We start from the raw sequence: 19,191 nt of genomic DNA on the forward strand, positions 1-19,191 counted from the left end.
CTTTATCAAATATAATATCATAAAATTAAGATTATTCTAGATTTCGTGATTAAGGTGGGAATAATAATTCAAGAATTTCGTTTTACGTTATTACGTTGAAAATCGAGTTGCGAATAATTTCGATTTCGACGTTGAACAGAACGCCAGAGAAAAGGGAAAACTAACATACTGTCGGAGTTGATCGCCACAGAATCTGGACCGAAATGCCGTTACGCGTGGCACGAAATGTGGGTCACTAAATATCTTGCCATTGGTCGCTTCACCGGACGCTTCCGCCAGAAACTATTATTAATTAAAATAGCCGATCGAGCGTCGTTTGATTACGCGAAGAGACGTAACACTCTAGATCTATCACATATTTTCACGCGAGCGTTACAAATTATAGAAAATAATAATTACCTTGTTGCTTCTTATCAGTCGCTAACTTCGCGTTATCTTATATCACAGGTACGTGATTTTCTCGCAGAAAGAACATAAGAGTATACAAACGATAGAAAGAGATAAATATTTCTGAAATTGGATTTTAAATACGACTTATACTCTCCAATCAATTTATAAAATTTATATTCTGATAGAATTCTATCGTCTCGTTAATGAACCCCAGAAATTTGAAAAATACAACAATTAGAAATGGATATTCTGTTGCATCGAAGGGTGTATTTATATTTGTATTTCAGAGCCGAATAAACATTTATTTATCTTCTTTAATTACTCAGTATAAACCTAATATTATTACGTATAGAATGTACAAAAATTTCATAAAATCTGTCTTAGCGATTAAAATATTTCAGATTCTATTCCAATATACATTTGTCGTGATTCGATGTTTCATCTTGTATCTATTTCTGGGCCTCATTACGAATCGTACAATTCTTTAAAGACCATTAAAATAAAATATATGTAACAAGAAAAATGCAAATAAATTGTGCATAATTAAAATGGACAAAATCAGTTTTACATATATTTTATTATAATGTATTCTAATTTAAGGTTTATTTATAGGATTGAAAGACTCCTATAAATGGAAACGGTACGATACATAGACTCATGTTGTACATATCAATAATTCAGATTTAATGTTCGTTCAGCTCTGAAAAATTTAAAGAATTTCTTTATCATTCTACTTTCCTATTATCGATGGTACAAATACAGAACAAAAAGTATTTCTTTCGTTATTCCAGTTTCTGTATTATATTTCTAAAATTATGCAGAATTTTACATAGGAGGTAAAATAATTCTTCAATGAGTATAATGAAATGTTTTGAATAAGTCTATGATAAATAGGTCTGAGGATATAGTATTTGAAAGTTTCACTGTAAAAGTGGAAAATAACGCGAAGCAACGCACCTGTAAAATTGAGGCATTGTTTGATTTTTAGACTGTTTCAGATAAAATATAGGAGACTATATTATTATCCCGTGTCCTATTTATTTTAAAAAATTCTGCAAGATCTCATTTATTTCATCCAATAGTTATAAAACGAAATTACTTCACTTCTTTCGTGAAAAATGCACCATTTTCAGCTATTTTTTATGCCCTCCTTTTCAAATTCGTTTTGCAAAATGAAATTTTGCATATAAATACACCCCTTAATGTAATGATAATTGCATGCTACTGAGAATTAATCTATAATGTTTTGGCTGTATTGTACTTTTTATAAATTTATATCAGTGTTGAGCAAAATATGATGTGATTACATTTTCTTAGGTTACTTTTCCAAAATAGCTGCTCTGTAATTACTAGATTGCGAATCTTTATGTAAATTCATATATTTATTAATAGAATTAATAAAAATGGAAGCTTCGTAGAGGGTTGTCTTAACTCCTAATTATAATAATTAGTATCTTACTATAAGTATTTCTTATATTTTTGCATATTAAGTGCATTCTGTAGTTTTTTGAGAAATAAAATTTCCTATAAATCCATAAACATTCACAGTCTAGTAATTACATAGTAAGTGTAGGATAAATCAGTAAACTCTATAAATATAGCCATGGCAATTATAATAAAATCACATTTTGCCAAAAACTGACTTATAATTACAAGGCAATTATCGAGTAATTGTCATGCAATAAAAATCATAAATCATTAAATTCTATAATTGTCGTCTAATTACAATGCATTCATTTTTTATGCGTGATTTGTATAGTATATTACATTATGATTTAAAGTTAAAATTACAGCTAAGTAAAATAGAAGATTCCGTTTAGAATTTGAACGTTGCAAAATAGATCGTATAAAAGTAATCTATCGACTCATATTCGGACACAAGTTACTAAAATATTCTTGGAGCATTCGCATACGATTGATAAATAAATAAATAAGTCAATGATCAACGCTTAATCTAACGGGTAATAGAATCTTCGATGCTCGCAGAGTATTCCGACATAATTTCAACGTTTGGTTAAAAAGTCTTTTATCATTTTGCTCATCTTCCAAGCCAGCCTTCATCTTCATCCGGTTTGTGGTGGTAATTATCGTAATAATGCTCGTGGTATTCGGGTTTATGGACCAACACCACCTCCGATCGTTGCGTGTTTTTGAATATGTTCCAGAGAATCAGGAGCAACGCGAGCTTTCCCACAAAGATGCTTCTAAGCAAACTGAATTTTATGGAAGCGAGAGTCCCGGGTAAGGACATTAACTGTAAAGTAACATAATGTTAATTAATAAAACCAAGTTTGAAACGTCCATGAACGGTATTCTGTATCGATTCGAACCTGTATTATCATAGGAGCCATCATCATCGCCATTCCGATTCTTTTCAAAGTATCGTTGAATTTCAATCTGCCGGTGCTTCTCTGTCCTATTTCGTTTCCTAAAACGAGAAATCGCAGCGATAGAATATTCTAAAATTAATCTCTGCCCGAAAATATTACTCACTCTCGAGTAGCGTAGACATTCTTACGATAACCCTTGTTTCCTCGTTCGCGACGTACAGCTGGACTCCTCGAGAAATATTCAGCTGTAGGGTTTCGTTTGCACCCTTCGACTCCACCTTATCGTCAGTTCTAACGAATCCGAACGACGCGATCACGAAACAGAGCCACCAAAATACCGCTTCCGGTCCATTCATGGTTTCGAATCGTTTGGAGACCCACTTTCGAGGAGACAAAAGTAAACCGAAAGGACCTCGAGCTCACGGATCAAAGTTAGGACTGTGCTCGTCGCATTTTCCCATTTTTCTAAATTTCACCCGTTATTGGAGCACAATATCCGAGTGCCACCGTTGCCCGCTGGATCGCGTGCGACACGGATATCCAAATTCAAAATCATTTAACTTTTCCTCACATCCGGGGACTCCGTCGTGCCCGATCAGCTCTCAGAGCAGACACGGACATCCTTTCATCGGACACTGCAAATTGTCCTCGTCACTGAAACGCGATCTGTACGTCCCCTCGATGTTTCGTAATCGGTTACGCGGTCAAAACGCGTCCTTGCATTTGGTCGACGAAGAGGATACTGGCCGATCTGTCGAGCGGAGAACAGACATTTTTCCTTTTTCGCTCTATGCTTACCCCACTAAGGCCAGGAAACTGGGTCTGTGCAGCCTGTCGATGCAACTGCCGTCATAGAAGGCGCGATGCACACGCGGTTGGTCGTCGATTCGAACGAGTTCAGCCGACCTTGAAACGCGGAAAATTCAACCGAGCTGCTTGAAAACGTTCCTTTCGATTTTCAGCGTCTCGTTGGGGCCCGTTTTCTCCTCCCATCGGATCACATGATCCTTACTCGTCGTCGAGGGATCGACACTTTCGTTACGAGCGTCCCGAATTCACGAAACGATCGCCTGATTTCTGCTGAAATAGTAGGCGTCACCGACACAACAACAGTTAATTTTAGAATGAATTTAATAAATAGTTTCTACGATGGTACATGTAAATTTATAAATAGCTAGATGCACGAGTGGCGTAGTTTTTTTTTACAAATAAATTAGCAGTAACGTGAGGTAAACACGGTTATTTCTTAAAGGTGGGTGTCTCTAATTCCTAGTTGCGATCAATCGATACTAAATATTGGGTTGGTCAACGTTGATTTCGTTAACGGATTGGTTCTTTAGGAAAATCTTCGATCAGTAGTGCACATCGGAAAATTTTCTTTCATTTTAAATACTTTCTACACTCTTGACTAATATGACATATTTGTCAAAAGAAACTGTAGATAAAAATTGCAAACTTTTAAGATTTTTGTTCATTTAGTTTCATATTTTTTAAGTTTGCATTTTTATGATTATCATATCATTTGGGGATTGTGCAATTTTTATCTGTAAAATTTCAATTGGTAAATTATACAAGTTATATTCCTTAAGAGGGAATGAATCGAAGTATTGTAAATAAAGGAAAGTCCTTCTGATATGCTTTGCGGTTCAACTCTTTGCAGAAGAAACCGATTAACACTAAATTGATGTTAAATGATATTAAATTAAATTAAATTTGTCTAAAGTTATCGTTAATACTTATACAAGGTGTCCAGTAAATCATGGTTACCAAGAAAATTCCTCGTGAAATCAATTACACGGAATTCGAGAAAAATGATTTAAAACATGAAATTGTTTTGTAGCTGTCTGACTGATGACATTAAACGTAAGATAGCTTATTTTAGCATTTGAAGAATTTGAGAACCAACACGTATTCAACTTGATTCGTAATAATTCGATAATACACGAGAAAATTGTAAACATATATGGAAATTTTGTACGAAGTAGTGTTTACAAAAATATTAAAAAAATATTTTGTTGACAATGGCAGATATCGAAGAGGCAAAACCAAATCTCAAAATTGGAGAAATAAATCTATTTTAATACTTTATATATTAATTTTATAAATTAAAATTATGTTTTTCAATAATTCGTTATATGAGAGTATTTATGTCTTACCTCATTTATACTGCTTATATTTCAAAACTTTTAAGTGCTATGTTCTCTAAGTGAATAACTTTTTATTTTGAAGTTATTTTTTCAGATATTAGAAAATAGTTTTATTTACTTTAGATTTTTCTTCAAGAAATTCGAGATCAAAGTTTTTTGGATAACATTTTTCATAGTTTCATGTTCAAAATCATTTCTCTTGGCAACAACGCACTAAATAAATGTATACTATGTTTTTTACAGTACGACCTCGACTTAACGAATTTCAGATGTAACGGACAGAATTCTGTATTCCCATATTCCGTTTAGGTTCTTACACGTGTCATTTTATCCTTTATATCGTGAATTTTAGTTTATTTTTCAAAAGAGAAATTATGTCTTGATTACTAGTATATGTTCATAAAATGAATTATTTCCATAAAGAAATATCATGCCATAAATCTTGTAAAATTTTCTTAACAAATTTTGCTGAAATTGTTTCTCTAAATCTGGTTATGCAATCAAGATTTTAAATTGTTTAGTCTTTCTAAAATAAACATAAAATCTGTCGAATTAAATGATTTCTCTTCTAAATAAAATAAATTCATTATTAATTCAGTCGGAGGATTTTGAACACCGACCCATGTTGTAGAAAAATAAAATCGAATAAATTCATAAATTTTGGTTATTAGCTCACAAAATGGATTCCATTGCTTTTAAAGCATATCATTTCTTACTCAACCCCAAAAAAATATCCATATTATAGTATGTTCATAATCGATCCATAAGAGTCATCATATATGATATTATGTATATACAACAATTTTAGGTATAAATATAGTCATATCAGATAAAATTCTTTAATTTAAGGCTTCGTTTTTGAGATTGTTGAATTTGAAATTACAAATTTCTCTGGCGTGTCTATCCATAACTCACTGTTTCTACTTATGCTAACGTCCAAATCGAACTCTATTGTTTACACAATGAATTTTTAAAGTCAATCAAGATTTCCTGAGAAACGAACCCTCGAATGACAAAATTTTATTCTTTATTTTTTATTTGTTTTTTTCACGTAGAATCACCTCCTTCTCACACGTAGTCCGTATTTAATCACATATACTCACATCCAACCCGAATCTGTCACATATCTATTCACGATATGATTCCTCTTCTACATACATATACTATTTTACGGACATTTTAATGTAACTTGCTCCCTCCAATCACTTAAATCGAGGTTTTACTATAAACTACTTTTGGCGATTCGTGCCATAATTTTCAGGACATCCTTAGATCATAGACTTCCTTTGGTTCGCAGAGTATGCCTAGCTGGGCTAAACAGAAGATTCGTTCGGAGATCGAGCTTTCGATTCGCCGAATCGTCGATCGTTGGACGAAAACCGCAATTGCGGGAGAAACGGATGCTGTTAAAAAAAAAAAAGAAAAGAAGAGGAAACGATAGCGGACGATATGCGATAGCCTAGTTCCATTTGTGGTCGCCGATGAAATAGTTTTCCATCCGTGAGAGGATGCTCTCGGAAGTTTTTCTTCAATGTCCTCTATAATAATAGTGTTCCTCGTCTCCTGGACCGCTGTGCTGCATCCAACCACTGTACGCTGGATGATGCCCCATTGGCAAACTGTTGTGAACGTGCACGTGGATCGGTTGAGACGACCAGGCCGGTGCTTGTTGTTGATGCCAGCTGGACGAAATCTTTGCAATTATTGTACCTATTTTTAACATCAACAGAGTGGCACCTGGAACGAAATTAATACGTCTATGCAATTTCGTGCATTCTCGAATCTAACGATTCCAGAAAGACTTGTGGCAATAGGAGCTAGATAGAGTTTCAAATTCACTTTTTCGGACCTTCTGTCCAACTCAGTGGACATTTTTACGAGTTCTTTACGCGTTTAACTCATAAATATAGGGCTAGACACCCGATTGTTTAACGTGTCTTATTATAGATTAAAATAAAGCAATTTAGGGACGTTCAGAAATCGATTTTGTATCTGAAGAATTGGAATCGATAAAATAAAAAATTGAGTCGTACAAATTCATTAGAAAAATTGTTTTCCTGGTTCTTAACTATTTGTTATATTTACTTTTAAATTTTTAAGTAGATCTACATATTTATATTAGAGGCATCTCTATAATAATCCCTGTAATACGTTATTATATTTAAAAATAACGTCGACGACTTTAAAATCTCGAAAAATGTACTGTTAAGAAAAGAATTTTTTCGTGTCGTTGAAAATAACAGAAATATTTTAGATTTCAGCTTCAAATGAGTCACACTGTACATAACGAAGAAGACCATTGTTAAATCTTGGCATTAATATAGATAATCGTCTACAAGCTGAATTATTGCTTTACTTTAATCTTCGATTTTCAAATAAACGATGACTATAAAATTAATTCTCAAAAGGTCGCGATTCAAATTGATAGTAACGAATGGATCGGTCATGCTGCTAGCTTTTTGACTTGTCATAGCTGTTATAGAATGCGTTTTAGGTTGTGTTCAAAAATCCAACGACGCATCTCAGGAAAAAGTAAACCAGCTATTTGGGACAGCTCATAAAAGAACCAGAAATGAAAACGTGGTTTCCTAATGAGTCATCATAGATCACCGTAAGTTGTTTAACCCTTTAACGCATACTGTGCCTAATTGGAAACATAATAAAAACATTCTTTGTAATGTTAAGTGGGAAAATTTTATGCAATAATCCGTGCTAATCCTTAGTAAGTTTAACAAACGAAGTATTATGAAACTGTGAAAAATATTCTTTTCAATTTACTGCAATTTAACAACATAACGTAAATTCATAATTATAATTGATAATACTTTTATAACTGATACTTTGGTAAATTATAATGCATTCGAATGGATACGAACGTTATACTTATATTGTATCCGATACATTATTCTATCCTTCCATATTCTCATCATCAAATTGTTTGCAATTTTTAATCTTATCAGAGATAAATATGTAGATATATTGATGAAATATGTAAAATAAAAAATATAAGTTTAAAGTCCTCTCACGACGAAACAAATAACAATCTAAATCCTATATTTCTACAAAAATACACGTTTGCATGAACATCCACAATTTTGTCATTAATATTTTAAATAAAAGGAAATTCAACAGTTTGAAGTGCTTATACGTTTCACCTTGTAGTGGTCTTTTTGTTCCATTGACTGGTTTACTTGCGATAAATAATGCTTGAACGATGACAAAGTGATTCGAACAGATTTTTTTTATTTAAATGTGGTTAGATATGCTATATGTTGTTTTGAACATTAGATATAGACAGAAGAATATATGTTTTAATAAAACTACTAAGATTCTTTCAAACCTTATAGTAGTTCACGGAAGTATTCGAACACTTCCAATCTAATTGTTAATAAATAAAGTATACACGTTTAAGTTTTCAAAATAAAATGATAAATAACGTCACATACAATTCTCGAGAATGTACAAGTGAAATTATGAAAAAATATGACAACACATACAGAATTGACAAGACATTGAGTGACAAAAATATTCGAACGCGTAGACAAGAAGCGTATATATGTTTCTAGTGAATGAAATGTAAACATTACATTTTATTCGATTTCGAGACATCGTGTGGTTCATACAGGTTTCGTAGGCACGGAAAAATCAGAAACCAGTAAACGTGAACGCGAATTAATATTGAAGTTCCATAATGAAAATAAATCTTATCTCGAAACTTCCAATTATTATTGAAAAATAGAAATATAGAATTCCATTGAAAAAAAAGACAGCAGAAAAGCTTGTATACGGTACAGGAAGCTAAGATACGTTATTGATGCCAAAGGAGGACAAAATGGATATTTAATATCAAACAATTCAAGACTTATTCGTACGTTCCAAAAACGGTATGTTTATACTGAATTTTCTTGTACTGAATTTCACTTATACATTCTCGAAACTCAAATCCTATTTTGAAAACTTGAACCTAATGTGTGTATTTTATTTGTTAACGATGTAGATTAGAAGCATTCGAGTACTTTCGCGAGCTACTGTAACTCAAGATCAACGCAAATAGTAGTTTTCGACAGATATTTATCTCGTAAACATAATCTAGACACAGAGGGGTTAAACATAGACTGTAACATCGATATTAAATTTCGTATGGAACAAACATACGATAAAAGAAGGTAATCCAGGCCTAACGTGTGTATTTTGTTTGTTAACGATGTAGAGTGGAAGAGTTCGAGTACTTTCGCGAGCTATTGTAACTCAAGATCAACGCAAATAGTTTTCAACAGATATTTATCTCGTAAACATAATCTAGACACAGAGGGGTTAAATACAGACTGTGACATCGATATTAAATTTCGTATCAAACAAACATACGATAAAAGAAAGTAATTCAGATCTAATCCAGATCTAACGTGTGTATCTTATTTGTTAACGATGTAGATTGGAAGAGTACTGTAACTCAAAATCAACGCAAATAGTTTTTAACAGATATTTATCTCGTAAACATAATCTAAACACAGAGGGGTTAAACACAGACTGTAACATCGATATTAAATTTTGTATCGAACAAACATACGATAAAAGAAAGTAGGTCCACCGGTAAAGTTTGGGTCTGCACATCCTAACACAGACCGGTGACCCGCGAAGAAGTCTTTATCGATGAAATGGGTCGTCGATGTCTCTTGATTGCGTATGCAAACAGTGTACGCCAACAAAAGCTCACCGTTACCTTTCCGTCAAACGTGTTTGTTCCACTCCCCGAAATTATGTACTTACCAATGAGCAATCCCTTCAAAGAGATCACCGTCAAAACCGTCAACATAGTCATCATCACTCCCATTTTGTACACCATCGGCATCAGCATGAATTGTATTCGTTTCAGACCGAAAGTACGCGCTTGTCTACTGATCGATTCTGTGTATTTAAAAATCGGATTACGTTTCACCAACTCAAACACCGTCACTTTCGATAACGAAACAATATAGAAAACAGTTTGAACTCACCCTGAACGCTGTTCCCGCCATTGAACAAATCGTCCAAGAATTCTCTGAGCTCTCGTACGTCGAAATTGACGTCATGGCGGTCGGGAATCGGCAAAAGTTTCGTGACTTTGGCGCGTCCAGCTTCGTCGGCGACGCGCGCGCACTCGACGCTCCACGAGATTTTCGAAAAAGTGCTCGTGAGCAGCATACACGCCAGCGTCCAGCCAATCGGGCTCATTGTCGAACCGGTTGCTTCAGTGATCACGTGATCCTCCTCATCGACGCACGATGGGTTCGCTCGGAGGACGAATTTGCGTGGGCTCGGGACCAGGGAACACACCGTGCACACACCCCGTGCTAATCGAACACGCACGAGCCGCAGTATGATTCGGACGAACGGCCACCACGCCGTTCGAACTCAAAAGATCGGCGAGTTGCGCGGCGGATCTGCGCGGCGGCTCGAATTTCGTGGACGCGCCGCCTGTACGTTGCTGAAATACTTTCCGGAGAACACCGACTGGAATCGCTACACGTGCTCACGGCGGTACGGTCTATGATCGCCTCGCTGCGTTTCCAGGCATGCATTACTTTATCGTCCGATTACCCAGGAGCGCCGCATTCCCCTAGTCGTCCGTGCATTCCTCGAACAGATCGGTTCGAGTCCTTTTACGTTCACGAATTTCTTCGTTCCTACGGTCATGCCATGTCCCACTTTCTATATCACTGTCACGGTCACCATGCTGGCACGTTCCTCGACCAGGGCGTGATAATTTGGCCACGATGAACGCGGGGCTATGCGATCGGTGCATCGATGCATCGACGGAAAAGGAAATGATTTTAAAGGTTCGATTTCGGGGCCCCTGGAACAGGACGTAACGGTGGAAACGGAACTAGGCGTTCGGTCATTCGTTGACCAGCGTTTTTAATCGCTTCACGACCTGTTAATTCCATACAAACGAGTGGCTGGTCGCAGACGGTAAGGTTAATGCTTTGTGGCCCGCAATCTTTACGTAATTACTAGCGGTAATGACTTTCACAAAGAGTCAATAACGCGCTGACCGTTCCCCCTGCGTTGCTTGGATTATCGAGCACGGCATTTGTAGGCAGGATTTTTAACACTAGATTTACTGAAATCAATTTTACCGATTTTTTGGATTCCATGCTTGAAGTTAGAGAGCTCGTAAAATGTTATTTGTTATCGATTCATGTTGAGTTTAATTATTGTAACGGTATATCCTAATTAGAAACAAAACTGCGTTTTAATGCATTTAATGGGTTTCAATAAATATACGTGCTATTAATTCAGGTTTACACGATGGTAATAGTGAATTATTGAATTTCTCTTGTTCGTAACGAAACAGAAAGCGCAGACAGCGACAGTAAAATCTCGACGGAAATCGCATAAAATGACCGATGGTTCAGTGATGGATATAGGGGCGGGGATACAGGAACTTCAGCTCCAATACTAAATGCAGTACAATACTAAAATAATAAAATGTATGTCGAACAGTCATCAGAACTTAATATTTCTAATTTAATGTAATTTTATTTTGCACAAGTTATCAAAATAAATAAATGAACTAGAATAATTTATAATTTATGTTTCTTCTTATTGTGTTATAATGCATGTTGTTATATTATTATGTTGTTATATTGTGATTTAGTAAATGAATCTCTATTTCGTCCTTTTGACGTTTTGGCCATAGTTGTTGACCTCCTTCAGAATAATACTAAAATTAAATAGTACCGAAATGCAAATACTGCAAATTGATGATGTATATGTGTAAATCAATTCAGTTTTTATGTGTGAAAAAAAGTTGTATGTAGATAAAATAAAAAAAACATACTCCAGAGTCTCTAGGATTTCAATTTTATATTGATTGTAAACATAGCTATTATACGTTCCATAAAGTAATTTTTATATTCGTAAAAAAAATTACTAAATAATAGAAGTAAATTTATTTTTTAATTCAATATTATGGTTGAAAATATTTGATTTTAAGTCAATTTTCTATTGTAAATTAATTATGAATGATTTTTGTCAATACATAGAATTTAATATGAATTAAATATTCATTTTATTTACATACTTAAGCTATTATTAAATGGATTTATATTCGTAAAAAAATGACTAAATAATAGGAATAAATTTATTTTTTAATTAATATGTATACATATACTATAGATGAGGTCTAAATGCAGTGTTATAAGCTGTTTTTTCAGAAACTAACGAAGATATTGATCTCATTTTTTTCATGTGCAACAAATTCTTTTAAGACGACTATTAGAAAAAAAGAAGGGCCCCTGGATTTTTTAAAATGGAAAGTGATATTATTCTTTTGTCATTTGGATAACTTTTATCAAGTTGAATAACATTTACTTAAACTAGTTTTTTTATTGTGCACAGTGACAGAGTTAAGACGATAAACTAAAATAGATTTTACAAATATATTTAGGCACAAGTATTTTAAGTTATTTTTATTCTATTTGCGAATATGCATTTCTATCTGTATGTGTGGTATAAATTTATAACTGTACACAAGTTTAAAAAATAGTTTGAGTAAATGTTACTCGATTTGATAAAATCTTTCTAAACAACAAAAAAATAACACCATCTTCCATTAAAAAGAATCTCGGAATTCCTTCTAACAGTCATCTCAAAAAAATTTCGTATGCATGAATAGATTAGCCTCTCTCCATTTGTTCCTGAGAAGACAGTTTGTAACACTTTATTTAGACCATCCGCCATATAAATAAATTTGGTTTTCATCTATAAACAAAAATTGTATGTTGATGAAATCAAAAAGCTAACTTTTGGGTCTCTAGTATCGACAGTTGGTATACATTGTAAAAGTAGTAGTTATTATTGCTTCATAAAACAGATTAAAACATTTGCTCTTATCAGAAATTTCTTCATAAGAAAGAACATGCAATAATTGTGACTTTATGTTAATACAAATACTGTTAAATATTAGTTTTATTTACTTAAAAATCTACTAATAAAATGAGGAAAAACTAAGGTACGAAGGAATGTAATATCTTTATTTTTATTTATAATTTCCAGAGGTGCATGTCATGCAATAATTGTGACTTTATGTAAATATAAACACTGTTAAATATCGGTTGTACTTACTTAAAAATCCATTAACAAAACAATAAAAAACCAAGGCACGAACAAATGTAATATTTTTATTTTTATTTTTAATTTCCAAAGGTGGGATTCTCGAATTGTATCACGCTTCTTTGTTAGCCCCTTCTGCGAGCTTCTAGATCCGGCGCTGCGGCGATCGGTGGAAAGCAGCGATTCGAGCATCCTGGAATAGCGTACTCGATACAAGTTACGATTAACAAAATCGGTAAGAGCGTTGTGAACGCGCCTTAAGAGCAGAGCCGGCCGCTCGGCGGATAAAAGAAAGAAATCTAGTACAGGTTTACTGCATCGGCTTTGCTAAGTGACTCCGGCTGGGAAGAAGAGAAGAAGAGAAGAAGAGGCCGAACATGGAAACAGACGAGGCCATCTTGGAAAATAATACGCGTCGTAAAAATTCTTTACCCTCCCTGCAGCTGGGAGCTCCTCTTCCTCCCTGGCCGTCCCTTCTAGTCTCGATTCCCTCAAGGACTAAAAATACAACCCCTTGCGCCCAGAACCAGAAAGACCGTATTAAAGACGAACCTGAAACCTGGTCTTGCACTTTGTTCCAGCTGCATCCTCCAGCCTCCGCGACTGCTTCTTCCCCCGCGGCGCTTTTGTTCCTTTTTCCTTCGACTCGTGTGTTCTCGATCGCTGGCGAAGGCTTAAAAGGTTCGTTCAACATGCTCGTTACAAATAACATCAAGGTTATCGCGATAGAATAGATTCTTCGAATATTTCCTTCTCGAACGAAATCTTTGTTTCGAGATCCGCCCGTCTAACTCATTCGCGGTTTATCCCGAGAAATTTCCTCGGAATCTGTTTATTCTATCGTAGATGCGGGATATGAATGCAGGATCTCTCAAAAAGAACGACAGAACGATTTGAATTGAGATGAAAGCTACAGAAGATAGGCTGGCGCTCATTATTTTATTTTGTTGTACACTCGATGAAATATGATATCGTTTAAATGATTATCACGTTTGCGTTTGGTTTGAAATTGAAATAATTTGTTACTTTCTATTTGTTACAATCAACAGTAAATAAACCTATCTTAAAATGATACTTATCTAAAAGACGTTGCACCAATACACCTTGTGTTCGCAATATTAAGATCTACGAAAGATTCTGCTTATTCAGAATTTCTGTTCATTTTGTGGAGAATAATTTAGCAATATCAAGTAATAATCTAATTCGAAAGCTCTGTAAAATTTGACCCTCATTCGAGTGTATCAATCGTTTGTTTATGTCAGTAATTACATAAAAACAGAATCTTTCCGTGAACCAAAGTTTATTACAGTATAAAGGTAAATTAGAATGAAAACAATTTTTAGCAGTTAAACAAATCAGATTTGGCGTACAAACTTGTAATGCATTGCTTAAAATTATTAAAAAGGGATGCCTTTGAACATAATTCTTTTACATTTCTAATTATACACTGAGAGGTCCGTTTAAATCGATCCACTCGAATATTTTCAGAACTTTTGATTATACTAAAAAATGTTTCAACATATTAGTTACACCGAAATTGAGAACTGCTACCCAATAATAATATTTAAATATCTCTTAGTTAACGTTTTTTTTTCTATAAATAGGGTAGTATTTTTGTGTAGGAAATGTATTTAAAAATATTGGATTTTATTTAAAAAACAAAGTTTTCTATGCGTCCATTTAAGAAAAATTTATTCGATCAGATTATCATAGAATTTTTATAGATTGAAATTTTTTTTTATGAACAAATCCGGAGAAGGTTGAAAACGTTTGTTTGAAAACAGTTGCGCAATATAAAAACCAAACTTATATTTGTAATTTAACTTACAAACCAAAAAAGGAATTATAGATGTACTTATTTCATGATCTTCAAAATATATTAAATATTATATTTTACTTACATAAATATGTATTATTATTAATAAACCATTGATCGTTTTGTTAAGGATCTGATAATTTCATTTACAAGAATTTCCTAAAAATCCTATTTAAGCACACGCAATTATATTCTATATGATGTTAATACAAAAATCATCAAAATTTTGTTCTTCGTTTCATAAACAAATATGAACATAGTTTTATCGATTATATTAAAAAATTGCAAATGATCTAATTTATTGAATGATACAAAACATGGCATAATCGAGCCATCATCTTTTATTCGCATACATTACTCGTAAGAAGACAAAAAGAAGACATGTTGAGTTCACTAATCAGGCATTTTTAAAAATATACAACCTATTTATTATTGCTTATTAATATTAACATTTAAGAATCGTGTTTCTTAATGTTAATACGAATGTAAAAAGTAAACAAAAATAAAAATGGACGGGGTACAATCGTTATCCACGCAAATAAGTCAATTTTCTAGAACTTCTGAATTCTCTAAGCTACAATAAATATCTTGTTAAATAAAATATGAAAATAGAAACTACCGACTGAACGGCAAATTAAAATAAATATTTGTAATAAAGTTGTTTTCATGTTATACAATATTATTTTACAAAATGTATGACACAGTAATGTACTAAGTGGGGTGAGAGTCAGTACCTCCCTTAAACAATCTTTTTCATCAAAAAACAAAAGTTTATTCTTTACTCACGAATAACAAATAAAAGTTTCAAATTTATTCATAATTCACAATCCATTAACAAATATCTCAAACCGCAATTACGGTGAAATAAGCTCCATGCAACGAATAAAACTTTTTTATTCGCTATCCGCGTGTAAAGTAAGCTCGACTTTGATGAAAACGTGAAAGAAGTTTCGCACCGAGCGTGAAAATCGTTAGGATCTTTGTATCGATTGACCATGTGTTGTTCGAAGGTACAGTGCGTAACAAAAAGTTGTACGCACCCACTTTTTTTCGATTATCTAAGGAACGAGTTGTGATCCATGGATGAAACTTTTATACAATAAAGAGCATCTAAAAACACACATTCTTATTATTTGTATCATCCAAATTGGAGCACATGTTCCCGAGTTGTGCAGTCGGAACAGTTTTCGGCTGGAACGAAAAGTTGTACGCACTTAATAAAACATTGTTGTAGAATCAGACTGGAAATAGACGAACGTCTTTTGTCGTTACAATATCGTCACTCGTCTTTTGTCGTTGCGATATCGACGCTCGTAGTTCTGATTCTACAACGATGGGAAGTGGTGCGAAATTATCCGTGGAGGAGCAGAACCGTGCATGGGAAATGTACGGTCGCGGACAGTCAATGAGACAAATTGGAAGAGAACTTGGTAGATCTGATGGAGTAATTAGAAACCTCATCAGATTACGTGAAAATTATGGAAAGAAGAAGTCTCCAGGGCGTCCAAGAAAGTTGGATGAGCGATCACTTCGGAGGATCAAGAAGCTGGCCACGGACGGGAAGATGTCTACACGCCGGATTTCCGCGGAACTGAAGAACGAGGTATCCCATACAACTATTAGAAGAAGATTAGTTGAAGATTCCAATATCAAATATCGGAAAATCACCAGAAAACCAAGAATGAAATCGCATCATAAAGAAGCCAGGTTGGAGTTCGCACGGAAATACCATGCGTGGACGTCCGAATGGAATAATGTGTGGTGGTCCGATGAAAAGAAGTTCAATCTGGATGGTCCTGATAGATGGGGCTACTGCTGGCAGGATACCAGGAAGGAACAACCCCGGAAGGTCAGACGGCAAGTCGGCGGAGGAAGTGTTATGATTTGGGACGCGTTCAAACTCGGGAAGAAATCGCGGATTGCATTTCTAAGCGGTCGACAGGCTTCGAAGGACTACATTCGCACTCTTGAAGTATTCCTTTTGCCTCATATGGATGATGGAGATACTTTTCAGCAAGATAATGCCGCTATTCACCGTTCGAAAGAGACCCAAAAGTTTTTCGCGGACCAGAATATCGCGGTTTTGGAGTGGCCGGCTATAAGTCCGGACCTGAATATTATTGAGATGTTTGGGGAATTATAGCCAGAGATGTGTATAAGGATCATCGACAATTCGAAACCATTGCTGGCCTACAGGACGCAATAATCGACGCTTGGAACGAGATCACACCGGAAGTCCTCAAAAAACTGATCCAAAGTGTTCCGAGGAGACTCCTTTTAGTATTAGAAAATAAAGGAGGTCCCATTAATTATTAAAACACTGTATCCATCAATAAAATGCATCTTATATATTACTAAATTAATTTTTTATTAAGTGCGTACAACTTTTCGTTCCAGCCGAAAACTGTTCCGGCTGCACAACTCGGGAACGTGTGCTCCAATTCGGATGATACAAATAATAAGAATAGGTGTTTTTAGATGCTCTTTATTATATAAAAGTTTCATCCATGGATCACAACTCGTTCGTTAGATAATCGAAAAAAAGTGGGTGCGTACAACTTTTTGTTACGCACTGTAGCTGGTAGCGTGTCTTCCTGTACTATCCACGGTCGTTGTGCAAACCTAGGGGACGACTTTTTTTCACGCGAATGCGTACCAGTAAACGTACGTCGACCCAACAGAGTCACGGATTCGAAGAAGGGGCGCGAGTAGACAGAAATGTTGGACTGAATATGAGGAACAAGTGGCCGAGTAGCGAATTGTCGACGACGTCCGCGCTACATCTCACGCGTAGAGGAGAACAAACCACGTTATTTTCCGAGCACCACTGCCTCAAGGCTAATTGGCTCATTACTGCCCTGGCCGTAAGAAGAAACAAAACTGGATACTGCAGCGGTCGGCTGCAGTACACCGACATGCTCGCACAACTGTGTCGTAGCTCTGATAGTCCAAACGATTGAAGAATTATCTACTTCGACATTTTGTACAAATATGGACGATATAACCCCTTGCACTAACAGGGTTAGTCAACTATTAAATGGAATTAGCTTCTACAATAGCATTTCTGTGCATTTTATGTACATACATTGCTGTTCATAGGTACAGTAATCCCTCGCTAACGTTCGCTGGCTTGGTTCCAAGATGCGAACATTATTGAGGGAGGGACTATTCCGGGAATATCCTGTTCTTAAGAGTCTCTTTTAAGGTTTTAATAGATTATTATTATCAAAAATAATGTTATGTATCTTCTGTGTATAATCACTTTTTTATATTTGCATTGTAGTACTACTTTTTTTTACTTTTATTGGTATTTCTCACCTTACATTACTATAAGAAGTATATGATTTATTTACATCCCTTTTCTAATTCTTACTTTGGAATGCAAATATGGTCTTGTTTGGTATTATTTCTATTGGAAAAAGCTCACCAATGCGAAAAACTAATTTTACAATAGAAACTGGGAAATATTCAAATTTTATTTTTATTATTTTGATAATTCATTCACAATTCTAGGAAGTGGTGGAGATGATACCGCGAACAATATCGAGAGAAAAAGTATCGAACATTAAAGCCAACCTTGTGAATTTATCGACTAATTTTATGAAAAGAAGTTTCACAATGATCATCCTGCATCATTTCAAAGGTTAGAATTTAATTTCCTCGAAGATTTTGTTACACTAAGTAGAGAGTGAGAAGGCAAAGTTGGTTTTACTTTAAAACATTTTTCAAATTCGAACGACTTCCAAAATTCGTTAAATCTTTCGCACATCTGAAAGACTATGTATAATTATGTCATTTTATTCCACTATAGACGAGTGCCGTCAATATCGCATTACTCAACGGTCATAAGTAATACACAACCATAAGTAGAACACACCTGTTATGTTCGTACAAAATGAAACATTTATTGGCTACTACATGTTTGCCTTTATTTTCTAGTTTTAATTAAAATCTTCGACTTTCGAGTCGTATGTATCTTACAATATAAAATACTCGATAAATTAAATGAATTAACATTCTCATAAAACATTCCTTCCATAAAACTTGATTAACATTCCATAATCATTTTTTTACTATTAACCTATTAACCTATTATTCCTTATAGAGTAGTGGAATAGTATTAAGTTTTACAGGGGTGGCTTTAAAGAGAAGACTAATTTTCAAAGGTGCATTTAGTTGTGTAGAAAATTGTTTCTTTTTATCCTGACAGTATGTAGACAACTGACAGTAATGGAAAAAGTAGTAAAAAAGTAGATATTACCATATCATAAAACTTCTTTCTCTATCATTTTTTTCTATCTTTTATCAAATTTGAAACATAATTTGTCTTAATTGTGTAATGTCCAATTCTTAGAGCAGAAACAAATAAATATTGAACAGAAACTGTCATTAAAACTAGGTGGGAATATTGAGA

General features: G+C 34.4%; 2 protein-coding genes across 2 annotated transcripts; both read right to left on the bottom strand.

Moving 5' to 3' along the window:
- Positions 1-2,428: 2,428 nt before the first annotated feature.
- On the bottom strand, positions 2,429-3,076 carry LOC122403108. The gene is made up of 3 exons (XM_043406442.1): positions 2,884-3,076; positions 2,721-2,818; positions 2,429-2,644 (listed from the first exon to the last, which is right to left on the bottom strand). Exons 1-3 carry the CDS (start codon positions 3,074-3,076, stop codon positions 2,429-2,431), a joined length of 507 nt encoding a protein of 168 aa, XP_043262377.1.
- Positions 3,077-6,349: 3,273 nt separating this feature from the next.
- On the bottom strand, positions 6,350-10,078 carry LOC122403109 (protein apnoia). The gene is made up of 3 exons (XM_043406443.1): positions 9,862-10,078; positions 9,635-9,772; positions 6,350-6,604 (listed from the first exon to the last, which is right to left on the bottom strand). Exons 1-3 carry the CDS (start codon positions 10,076-10,078, stop codon positions 6,396-6,398), a joined length of 564 nt encoding a protein of 187 aa, XP_043262378.1. The 3' UTR covers positions 6,350-6,395.
- Positions 10,079-19,191: the final 9,113 nt, after the last annotated feature.

Source organism: Colletes gigas, unplaced genomic scaffold (genome assembly GCF_013123115.1).
Source record: "Colletes gigas isolate AHSC1104 unplaced genomic scaffold, ASM1312311v1 Colletes_gigas_Sc00044, whole genome shotgun sequence".
NCBI classification, from domain to species: Eukaryota; Metazoa; Arthropoda; class Insecta; order Hymenoptera; family Colletidae; genus Colletes; species Colletes gigas.

Excerpts from the sequence above, each read along its gene's own strand:
- LOC122403108 (XM_043406442.1), bottom strand. The coding sequence starts at position 3,076 with ATGAATGGACCGGAAGCGGTATTTTGGTGGCTCTGTTTCGTGATCGCG. Across the intron at positions 2,819-2,883 it reads AATGTCTACGCTACTCGAGA|GAAACGAAATAGGACAGAGA; the intron begins GTGAGTAATATT and ends TTCTCGTTTTAG. Across the intron at positions 2,645-2,720 it reads TGGCTCCTATGATAATACAG|TTAATGTCCTTACCCGGGAC; the intron begins GTTCGAATCGAT and ends GTTACTTTACAG.
- LOC122403109 (XM_043406443.1), bottom strand. The coding sequence starts at position 10,078 with ATGAGCCCGATTGGCTGGACGCTGGCGTGTATGCTGCTCACGAGCACT. Across the intron at positions 9,773-9,861 it reads TGGCGGGAACAGCGTTCAGG|AATCGATCAGTAGACAAGCG; the intron begins GTGAGTTCAAAC and ends TTAAATACACAG. Across the intron at positions 6,605-9,634 it reads TTTGAAGGGATTGCTCATTG|GTGCCACTCTGTTGATGTTA; the intron begins GTAAGTACATAA and ends ATTTCGTTCCAG.